The sequence below is a fragment of the Ursus americanus genome, chromosome 6 (genome assembly GCF_024610735.1).
Source record: "Ursus americanus isolate L20-20 chromosome 6, mUrsAme1.1.p, whole genome shotgun sequence".
Lineage (NCBI taxonomy): Eukaryota > Metazoa > Chordata > Mammalia > Carnivora > Ursidae > Ursus > Ursus americanus.
This window is the reverse complement of record NC_142132.1, coordinates 22,285,344-22,304,549: the sequence shown is the minus strand read 5'-3', so window position 1 is coordinate 22,304,549 and position 19,206 is coordinate 22,285,344. Positions and strand designations below refer to the sequence as shown.

The 19,206-nt window shown below is 41.1% G+C and overlaps 1 protein-coding gene across 4 annotated transcripts in view; it reads right to left on the bottom strand.

Annotated features, from left to right (window-relative positions):
- SORCS1 (sortilin related VPS10 domain containing receptor 1) overlaps window positions 1-19,206 on the bottom strand; it is a 483,023-nt gene that overhangs the window by 65,645 nt on the left and 398,172 nt on the right. For all 4 annotated transcript variants that reach the window (XM_045803063.2, XM_087862723.1, XM_045803062.2 and 1 more), the window contains exons 15-18: window positions 18,425-18,542; window positions 16,455-16,585; window positions 13,178-13,291; window positions 806-977 (exon numbers count right to left, since the gene is read on the bottom strand). In XM_045803063.2, coding sequence (XP_045659019.2) covers window positions 806-977; window positions 13,178-13,291; window positions 16,455-16,585; window positions 18,425-18,542 — 535 coding nt within the window. The remainder of the gene's footprint in view (window positions 1-805; window positions 978-13,177; window positions 13,292-16,454; window positions 16,586-18,424; window positions 18,543-19,206) is intronic.

The following is a 19,206-nucleotide window of genomic DNA, read 5'->3' as shown; positions in this document are numbered from 1 at the left end:
GGTATCGTTATTAACTTTTTAAATCTCTTTGTGTTCACAAGGCCTAGCATGGTGCTGCCCATATTTTAGTATTCAGAAAACATGGCTGAAGACAGGACTGTCTGGCTTGATACTCGAGATCATTTAATGAAATTTTCCTTTAGAGGACATCTTCTTCATTTATAAGATGATAAAAATACCTGTGCATATTAAAAAATACCTGGTATAAATTTCATCTTATCCACTACCTAAATATTCAGAAATCACAAATAACCATAATTTGTCAAACCGTCATTGATGCTCATAATGCTATCACTGGGTGCTACAAAATTACTAACTCTCAATCACCAAAGAAAGTATACTCAGTTATATTTAGATTAGCCTTAGTGTTGTATGTATGGCCAGCATGCTGCCTTTGGAAAAGAAAAGCCAAGACATCAGGTTGAGAGAGGAAGAGAGCATAAGTATCTGTTAGGCTGAACATGTGTGGGCACCAAATTATTTTTGGAATACCATTAATGTATTCTGAGAAAACTTTTGGCTGGAAGTACCAATGAGGTACAGTTAAATCCAAAAAAGAACTTCCAAGAAATTACATTTTAAGTAAGAGTGAAGAACAACTTGCAGTGAAATGAGAATAATTGAGGAAGGGGAAATAAGAGCAACAACAACAAACCAAGGAACCAAAAGTAGAAAACAATTTAAAAAGTGTTAAACAACACTTAAAATAAAAAAAAAAATTAAACAAAACAAAAATATGTAAATCTGATTTCCTAGGAAAAATCATTGGCCCTAGAAGATAAAGTGGTTGGGGATCTGGTCCTACCTCTTCCAGCTGCACCATAAGAGTAACATTGTGCCCTTGCTCCGCTGTCAACTTTCCATCAGCAGTGACGATGCGCAGCCCCCGCGGGGCCTTCCCGGGACACTTCTGCGGTTTGGCAGTGTACTGTTCTCTCACTCCGTCTGTGCAGTTATTGGAAACCACTTTCCTATACCTACATGGAGAAAAGCTCAAGATGTAATTCAGCTCATTACAATTCAGATCACTCCCAATTTTTTAAGCTGGACCTACTACCGTGTAGCCTGGAGAGCCACAGAGAACTACAAGGACTAGAGCTAATTCATACAAAGTACCCAACAGAAAGACAAATTGTCAGAGTAACATATTACACCTACTGTTAGCACTTTAAGAGAATTCTTTGTCAGCCACTCAATGAATCATTTTGCTTCACAGCTATGGGGAATGCACAGCAGAAGGCATGGTCCTGGCCCTCACTATGTTTATAGTCTTGAAGAGATACATGTGGATAATCCAGGAGACACTTCAAAGGCTACATAACTGAGGGTTAGAATGAGTACTATATATTGCAAGGGAATTTGCAATTCAGACAAAGACTGTTATGGATTATGTGATTTAACATTAGACCCCACAGAGGATGCTACGGTAATAGTTTTGTACAGAAGGTTGGCTAAATTTGATAGTTTCTACTCAATATTTTATGAGGGACTATATTGCCTAAATATATTAAGGAGACCAGTCCGCAGATTGAGTAAATCTTCCCTCCTCTTTTGCTTATTTCTTCTTATTTTAGCTTTAATAGGGAAAAAAAAAGGATTATTCTACAAATTTGTCCAACGCAATTTATCAGAGTCATAATAAACCAGAATCTGTGGTTTTAGGACTTTGAGCTTCCATGTCACCTGTTCATCATCCTTTTGTGTGGGGTCCACAGTAACCACTCTGTGAACTCATACATCAGATTTCCCAAGCCTACTTACCTAGAGTGAGTGGTGAAGTTCAAAGTGGAAGTGAAGTCTAAGGTCTTTCCACTCTTCTAGACCAGAAGTTGAGAAACTTTTAATGTAAAGGGCTAGACAAGAAATATTCAGCTTTGCCAACTACATGGTCTTTGTCACAAGTATTCAACTCCTTGTTGGAGCACAAAAGTGGACACAGATTATGTGCAAAAGAATGGAGACAGCTGGGTGTCAGTAAAACTTTATTTACAGATACTGGCAGTGTGCCACATTTGACCTGCAGGCTATAGTTTTCCAACTCCTTCAAATCTGGCCAATGTCCTTTCCTCAGTCCCTGAGTCTTGGGATTGACTACCTAAGAGCATGGCTGAGAAAGTCAAATTAAATACTGTCTGGGAAAGTACTTTGAACTCTATGGATCACTATAAGGTCAATTATTAATATTTAATTCACCTCATAGGGTAATTATATAAATTAAATAGATTAATGTACACAGAGTATTTAAAACTGCCCTGACGATTAGCAAGTGCTTATGAAATGTTGCCAGTTATTTTTATTTAATATTATTTCTCCTACCTGTTCATAACCTTCATGGCTTCCAAACGTCCTTAGGATAAGTCATAAACCCCATAATCTTGTCCATGAAGCCCTCCACAAGCCAACTGCACTACATCTCTGAATTCCTTCTCACCAAAAAGCTCATCTGCCCTAGTCAAACCTCTCTTTCAAGCCTTTTGAGAAGTATTTTCTTTTGCTCTTTCTGCTTCTATGTCTTCCTACATGCTCTATCAGTTGCCTAAAGCTTCCACTTTAAGTTAGAGCTTCTCTCCTCTGTCCTTTCCTGACTGAGGTAGTAAGATATTAACTGAAATAGTAAGAAGTTCATATGTAGAGAATATGTACTATATTGGCCCTTGTGCTAAGTTCTTAACATGACTTTTGTCACTTATCTTCAAAATACCCGGAACTGTTCCGCTTAAGGAAGGTATTATTATTCTCAATATACAGATGAAGAAATTAAGATTCACAGAAGTTAAGCAGTTTTCTCAAGATCACCCAGTCAGGACCCCAGACAACTTGTCTCTAGAATATCCACTCTTCACCATCACTGTACTGGCTCTTTCAAAGGAATGAGATTGTCCCTCCTCTAAACTCTTAAACCGTTCCTGTAATTTATTGATAGGAACCCATTTATGCCTTGTACGATTTTCTTCCTGTGTGTGACTATGCACTTTTAAGTTCCTTGAGGGTGTCCTTGTCCCTGGGGACATGCAAAGCTGAGAATCAGGAGGTCCACACTGGCATGACTGGTGTCATTTTAAAGGTTGAAATATCTGCACAGCAGTTGGTTATTACTACTGTCCCCAAACCCTTCAAGCACCTCACTCATGAACCAGCTGTGACTAATCCTTACCTTCGGAGTCCCTGCTTTTCCTCACGATCCAGCAACTAAGGGCTTAACACCCAGCCCAAAAGGCAGCCTGGAACTCTCTGCTCCTGCACTAGGATCCCTACCTGTTCCATTGGTCATTATCTAGTCTGCACATGTTTAAGATCATTCCATCTACTATTTAAGTAAATCCATTGTAGGTGCTTATGAGTGCATGCTGATTAACAGAGAAAATAATGGCAGGTGGGAGAGAGAAGGGGAAAAATAAAAAAAGGTGTCATCATTGGAGAATGCTGACATTCTGGTACCAGCAATGGCAGCAAGAGAATGACCAGCAATGTCACACAGTAATTAAGGCATCCCAGTGAGTTTGCGCATCAGAAACTCCCTGCCTGCTTCAGAGGCAAGGCGCCATGCAAACTAAAGGCAGGTTATGATTTTTAATCACTTAGCATCCAAGCACACCTGTGACTGTCTTGGCGAGCGGCTCTAGAGGCACGGGCTCACCGTCACTACAGGCATCATCAGCTAGAGTACATTCCTTTTGTTTGTCGCTCTTCTGACCAGTCATTGCCCCAGGCTTTCCTGAATCCTGCAGCAACAGTTCTGCTTAAATCCTAAGCACGAATCCATCCCCCCTGGGATTCTGCCACAGAGAAGACTGTTGGTAATTTTTTTAAAAAATGCTCATTAAAAAGCATTCTGAAACCATTTTATTTCCTGGATGAAAATGGCATCACATTAGCCCTACCCAGACCTGTCCCTGAAATTTAGAAGAAAATTGTGCAGAAATACAGAGTTCATTTACTCAAGTAAGCACACACCTGCTTTTTGCATTACAGAATGGTTCTATTTTCATCCCAGCAGCTGTCCCTGGGTCTGAGTTACATAAATGAATAATGCATTTAATATGTTATTAAATGGGGCTGCTACCTCCATAATAACAAGGCAACTTATGATTACGTTGGACCTAAGCTCTAAGTATTACTGGGATGCATTTCGTTGGTAAAGCATTCTTCAATCTGCCAAGAAGAAAAGTGCTTCGTAATGGCAAGGGAGTCTTTGTACAATTACCGAAAAGGAAACATCCTGCAAATGTGCCTTTGATATTACCGACCGCTCATCAGTAGAGTCTTACTACTTCAACAGCCCCAACTTCAACCATTCTCTTCCTTCCCATCTTGAAACCCCTTTGTCATCTTTTTTTTTTTACCCCCACCTTCTTTGATTTTTCTTCTGTGCTTCCTGCCAGTCTTAACACAGGTGAAGGCCACAGATATTCTCTGTGAGTGTAAAACTGGAAAAAAGCCACGAAAGTCATCATAGTCTGTGATTTTACTACTTAGTAGGGTTTTTTTGTTTGTTTGTTTCTCTTGTAATTTTGGGGTGGTGGTAGAATATGGATGTTTATGACTCTTCACTGTAAGTTACGGTGACAGTATAGTCTAGGCTCAGTAGATCCCAACCCTGTCTGTCCTTTAGACTCACTTGCAGGCACTTTTAAAATAAATGGATGCCAATATCCTGCTCCCAGAAGTCTTGATTTAATTGAGAATTAATTAAATTATGATTTAATTGAGAATTCTGGGCATTAGTGTGTTTTTGTTTTTGTTCTAAGTTCCCCTGGTGATTTTTGTTCGCATCCAGAATTAAAGACCACTGCCCTGGTGGTTAAAACTAGTGTCGTAGAATCAAACTGCCTGAGTTTAAATTCAGGCACTTACTGGATGAACCTGGGCACCTACCCAAACTTTCTCTAATGCTTGGGTTCTCTGCTTGTCAAATAGGGACAATTATAGAATCTTTTCAATAACATTCTTGGGAGGATTAAATGAGATACTGCATTCAAAAGGGCTTAGCCTAATGTGTGGTGCATTGTTAGAAACTTAATAAATATTAAAATATCAGTATTAGCTAAAAAGTTAGTATTTAAAGTATTAAACATGAACTTGCTATTATACAGCAAGTTCCCAGAAAAGAGAAATGGCACTCTTATTGCCAAGATTATTTTAAGATTAAACGGGACCATGTCAATTTCTTTCTTAGACTCATTCACAACTTCTTGTGGGCTTATTCACAGAGTGTCAAGTTGAAGGTTTTTTGTTTGTTTCTTTTAAAGATTTATTTGGGAGAGAGTGCAGAGCGAGAGATAGAGAGAGAGAGAGTGCATGAGCAGGGAAGAGGGGCAGAGGGAGAGGGAGGAGGAGGTTCCCTGCGGAGCTGGGAGCCTGATGCAGGACTCAATCCAGGACCCGGGGATCATGACCTGAGCCAAAGGCAGACACTAAAACGGCTGAGCCACCCAGGTGCCCCCAAGTTAAAGTTTTAAGTACAGTCCGCTATCTCTCAGTGCATTTTCCCAGCTTCAGCTCTTTCCCAACATGCTTCCTGAGCCCAAGCCACACTCAAGCTTACATGCCTTCTTTTTTCTTGTGCGGTTCATGCTTTCTGGGATAGTCTTTCCTCCTGTCAAGCTTTTATTCATTCTTTAAAAATCAGCTTAGAATTCATGTTTCTCTGTGAAGTTGTCTCTTCCCTTTTTAGAGTAGTTACCTCATGTCACGACCAAGCTAGAGCTGGGACTGTAGGTCTTCTTGAAGCGAGGCAGGTCTTACTGTCACTGAGCTATGGTGTCCCTCGTTTGTGCTCACAATGTGAAGAATTTAAATGGTTTATTTTCTTGGATTGCACTATGTGCCTTTGCTTTCAAGGGAAAAGTGCTGTGTTACAACCCTCAACAAAACAAAAAATGGAGAAAGCCTTAGGAATAAAGAAGGGACAGTGTATGACTGAGACTTAAAATCTTCCTAGCCCCAATGTGCCCATGTTTCAACAACAACAAAAAACCCTGTGTGTAGCCTTAACACCAACATTCGGAAATAATGTGGTTCCATGGCTGACTGAGCAGGTCCTCTGAGTTTCTCTCTTCAAAGGAACAGTTCTCAGGACTTGGGATTAGGAGACCACAGGAGGAAACTAGGTGAAGGGAAAATTAATTATATAAAGAAATCTTCCTTTTTTTGAGCACCTGCAGTCCTAGGAATCCTAATACTGAATCAATTCAAATTGGTCACGGACACATCAGAGTCTGAAGGGATAGCAGAGATCATCCAATACAACCCCTCCTTTTTTCACGTAAATAAAAGTAGATATTTAGAGTTTGCCAAGGTTACACGGGAGGTGATCAGCAGCTCTGGGCCTCTGGATTGAGTTTGGTGTCTCTTGACACCATGCCATACCACCTGGATAAGAATCCCTAACGCCAATACCACTGATGTGGGCAACAACAGCTGCATGAGGAACCAGGTCTCCACACAGCGACATTTACCTTCTTCTTCATTTCCCGACCCAATAATGTCATCCCCTGAAAACATGGAAAACCACATCTAAGCAAGGGGCTCTGAAGAGTCAACTTCATAGCCACAACCCTTTATTGAGTGTCTTCTGTGACACTGCATGGCTCTTTGCTAGAGAACCTCTACACAGGCCCCTGCCGTGTTGAGTCTGTAAATTATGCAAGTGGTTTCCTTTCTGGGGACTGTAAACACATGCACCACTTTTAGACCGATTATTCTCCATGACGCACACTGAAAAATCTTGCTGATCAGATCAGACTGAACATAAAATCGCCTCCAGGTAAAGGAGCGGGGTCATCTGGGAAAAGACCACAGCCCTCAAAGCCCCTGGAAATAGCAACTCTAGGGCAATGGTGGGTTAGCCAGGGTCTAAGTGTTCTCATGGCAGATACAGAAAGGAGTATGTGTCTAGAAAGCATTTTTAAAACATTCCAAATGTATGTCGATAGTATGGAGTTAACTATTTAGCTAGAATTTATATGTGTGTGTGTGTATATATATACACACACACACACACACACACACACACACACACACACATATATAAATCTCCCCAAACCCACTAAATGTTCTTACAGATACTGAATTAATGTTAAAAATTAATGTTAAAAATCTTTTTTTAAGCCTCCCAAGTAAATATCTTTGTAGTATATTAAGAAACTAACCCTGAGGAATGGTAAGAGCTGTGATTGTACATTCTTTTAGGAGGGATTAATGGCTTCTCAAAAGAAACTCCACAGACAGAAATTTCTATACACATACTTTTTTTTTCTTTTAACACATCTAGAAATATCTCTAGCTTAATAGCAAGAAGAAATCTGTCCCTTGAGAAGATTATCTCGGTTTCTTATAATAAACCAGCCCAATGCCCACTTTATTTTATATTTACAGAATCTTTTACGGTTGGCATGAAACAAGCAATGTCCTAGTTAATTTAGCAACTTAAATTTGCAGCATGTTCCCTGGATCCAAAACCGTATAAACAAGATTTAACCATATATACGTACAACTAGAGACTGTGCTTTGTGTGTGTGCAAACTGAGATATTTATAGACACAGATGGAAAAACAAAGAGAAACAAATTTTGGGTAATTTCAGCACTGAAAGGCAAGAAAATACATGAATGAATACTGATTTTATTCTATTTGGACCAAAGGAACTTGTTCACTAATCAGGTAAATGTGTTATCTGCCTTGAGTGGTAGAGAGGGACGCACACATGTTTTGATGACTAGTAGTTTTTAATCATGGGACTTTATGAGTGTATGCAGGTGATTGTTTGTTTTATAGACAAAAAAACAGGAGCTTAGATTAAATATGTCCTAGCTCTCAGTGTTGCGGTGACTATTAAGGGTCAAATAAATGTCGGGACTACAGATACATAATAAAACAATGTCTCCCCTCTTTTTTCCTTCACTCCAGAGGAGCCCTTCGATGACTACTGGTGACGGTATCTGCATTTTGCAAAGTGACTACTATCCGCCAGGCACTGGGCTACATGCTTTATATACAGTGCCGTATTTAAGTCAAACCCCAAGAGCAGATAGCAAAATTTTATAGATTAAGAGGTGAAGGCTCAAAGAAAGGAAGCCATTTGCTAAGATAACAGTAAATGGCAGAAGTCATTTAAAACCCTTACTTGTTTCATTCTAAAATACTTCTCTTTTTCACCAGACAAAACATCCGCATTATATTTCACTTCCTGCCTCCCTATCAGCCTCCTGGCTTTCCATGAACTGGCGTGGGGAAGGTATGAGGGCAAAGGGTGAAAAGAGGCAGGGAGCTTACAGTGGAGAACGTGGCAGAACTTTGCTCACACGTGGTTCCATGGTGTGAACCTTAGAAATCAGACGCCACTGGACCAAGGACCAAGGACAGGTACGCCAGCCACCTGGAGGAACACTTTGCACTCATTTCAGCTCTTATTCCACCTGTCTTTTCTAAGACCTGGCCAAGGACTAAAACAAAAGGTGTGACTGTTCATGTCTATACAGTGTAGCTGATAAAAATTTTGGCGTCTCCCAAAAATAGTATTTCCGTCAGGCATAATAATAACCGATGCTAGACTTTCTCCATTCTGGTGAAGTAAGCAAACCTGTGAACACTGCTATATATACAGGGCGATAAGGTGACCGTAAAGGCAACCATAACCATTTGTAAGGTGACGTATTACAAAAATAAAAGGAAAAGGAAGGTTTACCTGCATGCTTTGAACCAAACTCTCAGGAGGTGCTGCTGGGAGATTTGCTTGTTAAACTTCACCGACAAGGGGCGGTCGTACAAGAGACCCTTTCAAAAGTTCAAGTTCTGATGCATGTTGGCACACGGGCTCTGCTGGAAGGGGTGTGGTGAAGCAAGAGAGGCACCTGGGGAGTACAACTGACGGATGCTCTCATTCGCAGGCTGACCTTGCCCTGTGATTCCTCTGCACTTCATCCCGGCCTGATGCCAACATAGGATCCGTTCTGACAGAGCACAGGATGGCCGCGGGTGGCTAGAGCTGACAGGGGAGAGACTGAGGGTGCACGGTGACTCCTTAGTCTATCATGGACTTCCAGGCACTGGCGTCAGGTGACCCTTTCAGCTTGATCATCTCTTACTCCTTTCGCCTGAAGGGACCTTCCTTACTTTGTTACTTTGGGAAATCCCACTCAGCTTTCCCTTAGAGAATCTATTGGCATTTGTGTTTTAAAGGAGGACGGCAGTTAATACAAATGAATCTGTAATGTGTGGGACTCCTGGCAGTCTGTGAACCGGAAGCTAGTGTTTTAATCCTTCTGGGGAAATATTTGGTGTGCCTGGATCCTCAGGTCTAAGAAGTAAGCAGTTGGCTGGGTGGGATTTGCTTTACAAGTTAGCAGAAACACTTCTAATTGCCAAAAGAGAATCCAATTATCTTTGTGTGTTTTTATAACAATTATTATGGTATAGGATGTTGATTGCAACATTGTTAATAACAGCAGAAAATAGAAAATAACCCAAATATCCACGATGGGATGACGAAGCAATACCAGGAGTTTTAATACTCTCAAATTAAAAGAAACTAGATGGAAGATAGTCCTATATACTCTGTCTTAGAAAGTTGTTTAAGATACATTTCTGAATGAAAAGCAAAATAGGAAAATAATATATCTAGTAGGAAATGACATGTAAGAACAACCTCCCAAATTAATTTTGTATGTTTTTTCTTGGCATAATTATTTGCTGGCAAATGCAAAGTGTCTGGAAGCATGCATACCGAAGAGATCACAGTTGTGCAGGGAAATGGGGCAAGATATGGGTGATGATCTAAATCGGTTTTTTAAAACAGAAAACATATGTATATACTTCTTCCGTAAGTAAATATTTTTCAGTGAAAAGCCAAATGTTTGATGGCAGCAGCAGAGTGGCTACAACATTAAATACTGAGTCTGCTCGAGAAATGCCACTGAGTCCACACATAGCCAGCGGGGCTTCTGGGGTGAAGGGCTGGAGGGACACTGCGTTCTTTTCCAATTTCATCTATACTTTACCTCTTGCCAACTTTTCAGTTGGCTACGGACACAGTAAACAGGAATTTGATGGGATGAGGCCTTCTTTGAAGATGATTTCAGGCACCTGTACCAGCTAAAGGTCTTCTTGTTCTTAATGCAGAAGGTACAGGGAGGCAATATGCTGATCAGTGGGGTTACTATTCACACTCTTCCCCCACCTTTAGCCCACAGGGCCCTGTCACTCCTCCACTGGTGAGCACCTTGCTTTTGAGAGCAAGGCACTTACCCTACCTGCCGATGGCTGGAGTTGATCATATCTCCTCTTCACACAAGCTCACTCGCTGAGGTGGATGCTTTTCTGGAAAAAGTCTGAATGGAGTGGATGAAACCAGTAGATGTGGTAACTTAACAAAAAGTTTTTTGGGTCAGACGCTATCATGTAATACCCACTTATATGAACAAGTCTCCAAGAGGGGAGGTGAGACCTAGGGAATAATGCCTGTGATTCCATGATTAATAAACTTCACTCATTGACAAACATTTATATACGTGGACACTTCCTGCTGAATCACATTTTTAACTGAAATTTTAATTTTATAGGGCATAGATGAAAAATCCCATTGCATAGATTACTTATTATGATTTAATCATTTTTGATGTTTTATTTTATAGAAGTCAGGGTTTACTTGAATTTCACATACAAAGTTTACCAAAGGAATGGGGAAACCTGTTTAAGGGTAGCCTATAATGGTGTGTGTGTGTGTGTGTGTGTGTGTGTGTGTGTGTGTATTCTCAATTGCTGAAGAGGGTCACTGCCTACACTCTGCCTTCTTCCAGTGACTTGAGCAGCATGTAGAATAATTTAGACCCCTCTGTACTGGGACCTCCCCTCATCAGTACCAGAGAGAACATGATATAACTTCCTTGACTGAATTAGTGAGAAAAAAAAATGAACTCAGAAACTAGCGTTAGGGGTTCCTACTGCCCTTTACATTGTCTAAACATGCTGGTGCGTGCAAGTAATAAAACAGTTCTCCGGCGCTCCTTCACCATTAAATGTACTCATTTCAGCAGCCCCCTTTCGGGTGTTCCCAGAGTGCTGCACGCTGAAGGCCTCACCGATCACAGCTTATTCCTATATTCAGAAGTTCTAGGAATCCCTAACCTCAGAGATAAGAACATTTGAGGGTACAAGTCTGCGCTGTTTCCCTCCTTTAGAAGAGCAGTAATGCTATTATGGTAATTGTTTTCTTCATTAAAAAACTTTTTAAGCATTTCAAATACAGAAGCACACAAATGGAAATGTGGACATCCTCACCTCTGCCCTGCAGCTGGCATGAGAAATGAGAAGAGCAATTTTCAAGTGGGACAGGCCTGCTGTCCCCCTTCCTTCCTTAGTTCCTCTCTTTTTCATGTTTTAAGATCAGGATTTTCAAATATGCACAAATGAGAGGAAAGAGTATAATAAATACCTCTGCCCCCCATTAATTCATTTTCAAACATTTTTGATACCTGCTTTTTTTTAACATTTTGAAACAAATGTCACACATCATGTATCTTTAAAAGATAAGGTTTTGGGGAACCTGGGTGGCCCAGTCAGTTAAGTGTCTGCCTTCAGCTCAGGTCGTGATTCCAGAGTCCTGGGATGGAGTCCTGCCTAGGGCTCCCTGCTCAGTGGGGAGCCTGCTTCTCCCTCTGCCTGCTCCGCCTGCTGTTCCCCTGCTTGTGCTCTCTCTTTCTCTCTCTGACAAATAAATAAATAAATAAAAGATAAGGTTTCTTTTCTTTTTTTTTTATTTAGCCAAACCAAAATACCATTATCACACCCAAATATATAACTATATTTGGTTAATATAATATAATATAATATAAATATTTATTATTTAGATAAATATAATATCTCCTGTGATAGATAAGTTTATGTGTCAATTTGACTCAGCCATGGGTGCTCAGGTATTCGGTCAAACATTGTTCAGCGTGATTCTGTGAGGGTTGTTACTGATGAGCTTAGCATTCAAAATGGTAGATAGAGTAAAGCAGATTGCTCTCCCAGGGTGGGTGGGCCTTGTCCAGTATGCTGAATGCCTCAATAGCAGAAAAGGCTTACCCTTTCCTGAGCAAGAGGGAATTCTTTCTGCCTGACTATCTTCAAACTGGAAATTTGCCTTTCTTCTGCCTTCACACTCATGCTGAAATACTGGCTCCTCCCGGGTTTTGAGCCTTCTGGCCTTTAGACAGACCTACACCATCAGCTTTCCTGGTTCTCCTGCCTTCAGACTTGGACTAGAAACAAACCATCAGCTCTCCTTGGTGTCCAGCTTGCCAAGTTCCTTTGCAGATCTTGGGACCTGGACTTGCCATTTCCATAATCATGTGATCCAATTCCTTATAATGAATCTATCTATATATCTATATCTATATCTATATCTATATCTATATCTATATCTATATCTATATATTATATCTCTATATCCATATGATCTCCTATTGGTTCTCTTTCTCTGGGGATCCCTGATTAATACGTCACCTAATCACCACACCATATTCCATTTCTCCAAATGGCTCAAAGATGTCTTTTTACATATTGTTTGAATTGAGTTCCACATAATATTTTTAAAGTCTATAAACATCAACCCCACTTATGGAAAAGTCACGAAATGTTTTCTCTTTTATGGTATTTCTTAAATAATATTGGATAAGCTCTACAACACAAAACATTAAACACAAACTTTTAGAATCTGATTCCATATGTATAAAGATCAGAATGCATGCCCTAAACATGTCAAGACTGGACAGAGGAAGAAAATGAAACATGTTTCAACTAACAGCAGTGTGCTCTTGAAAAGTCAGTGAGCTTCTTTGTTCGCTAGGAAATGCACCTATGAAATATTTACTTGGCCCTCTTCACAGAGCTGCAGTAAGGGGGAAAGGTAGCTTCACAGAAATAGTTCTGAAATAAAGTATCAAAAAGTGAAGGAATTTATGGATTATCATCATCGTTTACATCCAAGGAACCTGTTTTGTGTCTTTATTTGCAACTGAGGTCTTATTCTCAGATGAAAATTGCACTATTAATACAAATCTGTGCTGCATTACTAACATGAACAAAACCAAACACATCGTGCTGTAATGAAAAAGGCCCGGTCTTCAATCAGACATAATTCTGTAAGTTTAACACCGGCTGCAAAACAGCAGAGGTCAACCACCTCAGACACTCACCCAGTACTGTTGAGATAACTCTGTCCTAAGCTGCAGTCCTTTGACAGAGAAGACGGATTGAACCAAAATGCTGGCAGACACTGACCATTGCTGTGTCGCTCATACCCATAGTCGCTGTGGGGGAAAGAGCCAAGAGAGACCTTTCAGTAGGTGGCAAAATTACTGAGAACAGTTTTGTGGTAGCGCACAGCCAACTTCTACTCTAGCCAATTAGTCAAAAAACAAGAACTCACTGAATCAATACCTTTCCAAAAAATGGAACTGTTTTTTCCCTCTGTGGAGGATCTATCAATTAATTACCCATGACAATATCCTACAAAACCCATTTCCAGAAAAGCTGACTTGAAAGCAACAGAGAAGCCTGTGTAGAGACGGAGGTCTGATGACTAATAATTCCAAGTAAAATGGCTTTAAACTGAGCAAGTGGATTATGTTCTCATGAGGAGAACACATAATACTGATGGTGGTTGGGCCCCAAGAAAGCTGCAGTCAGAAAACTGGCAACGGTGGGAGCTCAAGCCTTGGTGTACACATCACTGAAGCAAACCCAGCCACATGTGGCACAATTCTCATTACTGCTGATGTCTTTGGGGTGCTCTTCCAAGACATCTGGATCTACCAAGCAGAGCTGAGCCAGGTCTCTCTGTGCACACTCCATATGCTTCAAAGTCACAGCAGAAAAGGAAATGTCCTTCAGGGGTGTCACAAGCACTCCCCCAAGGAAAAGTTTTGTCCGAGTCAGTTAGCATTGTCAGCTGGGTCTAACTGCTTTAAATCCTCTCTGTAGTTTGGAAAGAGTCAAAGACTTTTCTCTCCATCTCCTCTCTTTCTTGCCTCCAGCAGCCTCTGCATGGCCTGATATTCTTGGCTTCTGGAGGACGAACTTGGGCACAGAGGATGACAACAAATTGTACCTCCACGTGCACAGACAAATCGCAGACAGTAACCAGCAAGCATTAGTATGAATTGGCCCATCTGTGGACTGGAGGTGAGATGCTGGCACACAAGGGGCGGGAAGGGAGAAACAGGCTTAGCCAAGGGGCCTGTCACCAGGCAGCTGGCACTTAGAATTCTGCACATATCAGCTGGATTTGGTGCTGGTTCAACATAGCATGGATAGGAAGACTTCAGAAATGCTGCCTACAGGACACCCGGTGTTCATTTCAGGGAATTACTTTACAAATGCTGAAGAATGGCAGGCAAGGTCATCTGGGGGACTGTCCAGGGGACAGCCAAGCTGAGAGGGAACATTTAGTGACAACCACCTTTTCTTATGCTGCAGTCTAGTGGAATCACCGAAGCTCTAGCTACTGGTAGAGACTCAACAGGTCATGGTGAGTCTTCCAAAATATTTTTAGAAATCTTGCAGTAAACAAAAATCCCATTTGACCAGAAAACCTTAAAATGGCCTCATTTATGATTCATTACCCACTTCTCAGAATACATTTCTGTTAGCGGTATGAGTAGCAGATTCCAATCACAAATGAACATAAGAATTGGGCCAAGTCTGTAGGGGAGTGAGAGATAAGGAAAAGGAGAAGCCTAATTGCCTTCCTTACCCTATGTTCCTTTCACTCTACACTAGCTTAACACTGAAAAAGAAATACAACACATGACAATGACAACAACAAAAAAACAACTTATTTTGGAACCTTGTAGAAAAGATGCCCCCCCAAAACAGTATTTTCAGGAAAAATCAGGGACTCAGGACATCTCATCTCACTTTTTCTTTTTTCTTTTCTACCAGAATAAATTTGCTCTTTATGAAAGGATGACTACGTGGTAAGCCTGAAGTTAAATGACTAAGATAAAATGTTAACTTCCTTTACAAACCCTCCTTGAATAGAGGGGATAGAGGAGAAGCAGTCAGAAAGAGGGATGGAATGAAGGACTTTAAAATTCCATGGAAGTTTTCCCTGTGACTGCATTTCAGGGTGTCAATCCTGAAAGGTAGGGTGGGGATAGGATACTTTTATCATTGTTAATAATGGTGCACTGGATAAAACAGAAGTTACGCTGGGAAGGCCCCTGAAGAATTCCTTGTGAGCTCCAATGTAACTGAAGTTCTGTTGCCCTCTGGCTGAGCCCAAGAGATACAGCACTGGTTCTTGGCTTGCCTTGTCTACCAACAAGAGGGGAACAGCCTTGGGTTATCAGACTGAGGGCTGGTGGTCAATTCTGGCAGGCTGGCACAGGACTATTTATTCAGAGAATGTCTCCAGAGGTCTACCACGAGAGAAGACTTACTTTCTCTAAGCTATATGATGTGTACACACACAGTATCTCAGCCCAGTCACTGATATTTTGATGATCAGATAAGGGACCTGTGACAGCTATGCAGGCAGATATCCAGTATTAAAGGAATGACTTTTGTTTCTTATGTGAGTCAAGTTTCAATCACTTAACATTGACATATATATTCAGCAATTGCTTTCTCTAAACCAAAACGTATACATAAATTTAAAGAAAAAGGAAGAAAAGAAGAAAAAAGGTATTAAATGAGATGGATATGATTCAGGGAGTTACCACCTACTCATCCTCAATCATTTCCAACCTCGCCTGAAGGCCAAACTCTGACCTAGAACAGAGCAAGGGCAGCACTGACCCCACAGGCTAGCTTTCCGCTTACCAAATGTTTCGAAAACAATGCTATGGCGCTCAAATGTCTCGGTCCTTTCCAGTTTATCCTAGCTTAATCCTAGAAGAGGGAGAAGTCTTCGGTACCACCAGGTCCACAGAACCATAGATTGCCAACACCACTGAATCAATCCTTGCATTTTAGTCAGAAAAGTCTTCCACACCTTGCACAAGCAATCGTTAGCTAGCTAGCCGCTGACCGAAAACTTCCAGGGACAGCAAATCTACTGCCTTATAAGTTCATTGTTCTACTAAGAACCTAGAATCTAGAAAGTCTTTACCTTAAGCACAAATATATTTGCCATCTGAAAAGTCAATTTATTGTTTTCAGAGTTGTTGTCTGAAGCAACTAGGGGTGGATGTGGTCTCTTTTTTTTGTCCTGAGATCTATCAAATATGTGAAGCTAATTATCAGCCATCTTGTGAATCCTCTTTCAGTCCAAAGAAACTCCTAGTTTTTCCATAATCACATGCACGTAGTTAATAAACCATGTTGTCGTCAAGAGGTAATTTCATAAGAATATGAAGCCTGTGACAGCATGTGTATATGCTACTATTATTTCAAATCTCAGGTTTCATTAAGACCCATGTGGATTTGATACACGGAATGACTCCACGGTGTGTGACAGCACAAGCTTACCAGTCAAAATCGGCCTCTGTGCAGACACAGGGTTCAGATTCCATAGCTCCTGCATATTTTCCTTGCATACACTTGCGCTCCGATTTTCGCTTCTTATATATCCTTTTTGCTCCCATGATGCATGCTTCCCCCTGTAAGGACACAAGGATCTCATGCAGTTGGGTACTTGCTTGGACCTTCCCTGCTCCACATCAAGACACTTGGGGAGATGCTCCCAAGCCTTAGTGTCATCCGGACACAGGCAGCCTGACTTTTGCTAATGGCATTTTCTTTTTGATGTCTAGAACCCTAGTGTAGAATGCAACTATAAAGACAATTCTAAGAAGCATGGAGGGTATGTCAAAAAAACGTCCTTAATTCCTCATGTATTCAGCAAACCTTTGCTTGGCAAGGTATGAGGCACCATGCTATGAGGGACACACAGACAACACAGACTTGGCCTATAACGAATGTATTGCCAACAAATCTATGGTAATTAAGTTCAATTCTTCTATAATAAAAGACTTATGCACTTGGTCATTTATGAGCATATGAAAGAAGAGTATTGCTAAGAAATATAAAGATCCATTTTGCCTCAATTTATTATGCCTCTGCCCACACAACTTTATAGCACTGATTTAATGTCCATCTACCAGACAAGTGAGAGAACTAAACTCAGTGTTTCTCCACAAAATAAATAAAAGCTTTGAATATCACAGTGCCTGTGGATCCCCAAAGGGAAAATAACAGCAATGTAAATGAGCAATAATTTTATTGTTGAGTCTCCAAAAAGAGTATATACAATTCTAGCGATGCAGCCCAACTGTCAAACACAGCTTTGTGTCTGAAGGACAGAAAAGAGTTTTGTCTCTTGAACAAATTCACTTTAACCGGCTCCATCGCATATGCGCATCTATACGTAAATATATTCCAGCTGACCCTTGAACAACACGGGAGTTAGAGGTACTGACCCTCTCACATAGTCAAAAATCCATGTATAACTTTTGACTTCCCAAAAATTTAACTACTAATAGCTTATTTCTGACTGGAAGCCTTACTGATAACATAAATAACCGATGAACACAGATTTTGTATGTTATATGTATTACATGCTGTATTCTTACAATAAAGTAAGCCAGAGAAGAGAAACTGTTATTAAGAAAATCATCATGAAGATAAAATACATTTACAGCACTGGACTGTACTTATTGAAAAAAAATCTGCATCTAAGTGGACCCGTGCAGTTCAAGGCCATGTTGTTCAAGGGTCCAGTGTACTTAGTCTAAGTTTAGGGATAGGATGGGTCACTGCCTGAATATGGTGATGGCTGTGCAGGGGAAACCTCTGCTACGTCTTTGGAGGGACCTGCAGAATGACTTCCACTTTGGGAAATCAGAGGAGAGATGCTTGCAGCTTAGCATTCTGATAAAAGCTGATCGGTTAAGGAGCCAGAGTGAAGGAAAGCTTTCTATTAATAATTCTGCACCCTTGTACCATGAGTACCTTGGAAGGAGGCAAGAAGGACCACCTAATCCCAAGATATCACAGGGTGACAAGGAAGGATTTTACTGGCACGGCTCCCCGAGGGTAATTTTATTATTTTATGTCTCTGTTTGCATTGCTAGATAAAACTGGAGAGCCCTTCCTCACCCCTGCCCCTACCCTGTACCCACATGACATGCTCAAATAAATTCTGTTTGGATCTGAGTGCTGAGTTGGTATTTCATTTTGAGTTGTAAGTCTAAGGCAAGCACATTTGAATTTTATCTCATTATATCCTAGTACAATAAAAAAAGAAATTACTTCACAACAAGCCATAAATGTTGAGTTTGTTCACTGCTGTGGAACACAAAACATGTAAAAAAAGCCATTGATGTAGCTTTCGATGTAGCCAGAGAGGTAAACTGTGGCTGTGAGGATCCCAATTCCTACACTTGCAGGACCCCCCATGCCTTCCACCGAGACCTCCCCCTCAGCCCGGCCCCTCCTACCTGGCTGTGCAGCTGCCAGGGTCTGTAGTCCTCCTCGGCACACCGTCGGTCGAAAATGGACTTGTAGTCCACTTTGACCAGCTGCCATTCAGAGCGGTGGCTGAAGTGTCCAAACACGCTACAGAGTTCATAATGAGAAAAATAATCACAACGGTAGCAAGTGCAGTAGCTAGCCTGTGCTGGGTGTTTACCACGAGCTTAGCGTAATGTTAAACACATTACATCAAGCAGATCACTTAGTCCTCAAAACACAGTGACGAGCAGGGTTACTATTACTGGCTCCATATCACCCATGAGTCATTTGAGCCTCAGAGAGTGTTGCTAACATGCAAAAAACCAAAGCCAAACCACTAGGAACTGGTCGAGTCAGAACCCAGAACCCAGAACCCAGGTAGAATCTGAGGAAAAACCCACTTCTGAAAGTTGTATGACAAGAATGGCTGACAAGAAAGAAAAAGAAATTAAGAAAACAATCACAAGTGCTGCCTTCCATGGAGTCCAGGACTACACATCTAGGTTGTCTTGCTAAGGCCCGTGGTTCCCACGGTTTCTGCACTATTTCACCCCCCCCCCAGTCCCTGGGGACAGGGGGGCAGGAGGGCCTGGTAGTGAGAACTGTGTCTGCACCCTGCATTCTCTCTTCACTCAGACAAACTCCGGAATCTAATGAGGTGTTTGAGTCACCAGTCACAGCCATCTGTGGAGAAAAGCCACAAAGTAGCCTTTCCAGTCAGCTCTTTTTCATCTGTGTTCTGCAAATATGAAAACTGAATAAGGACATA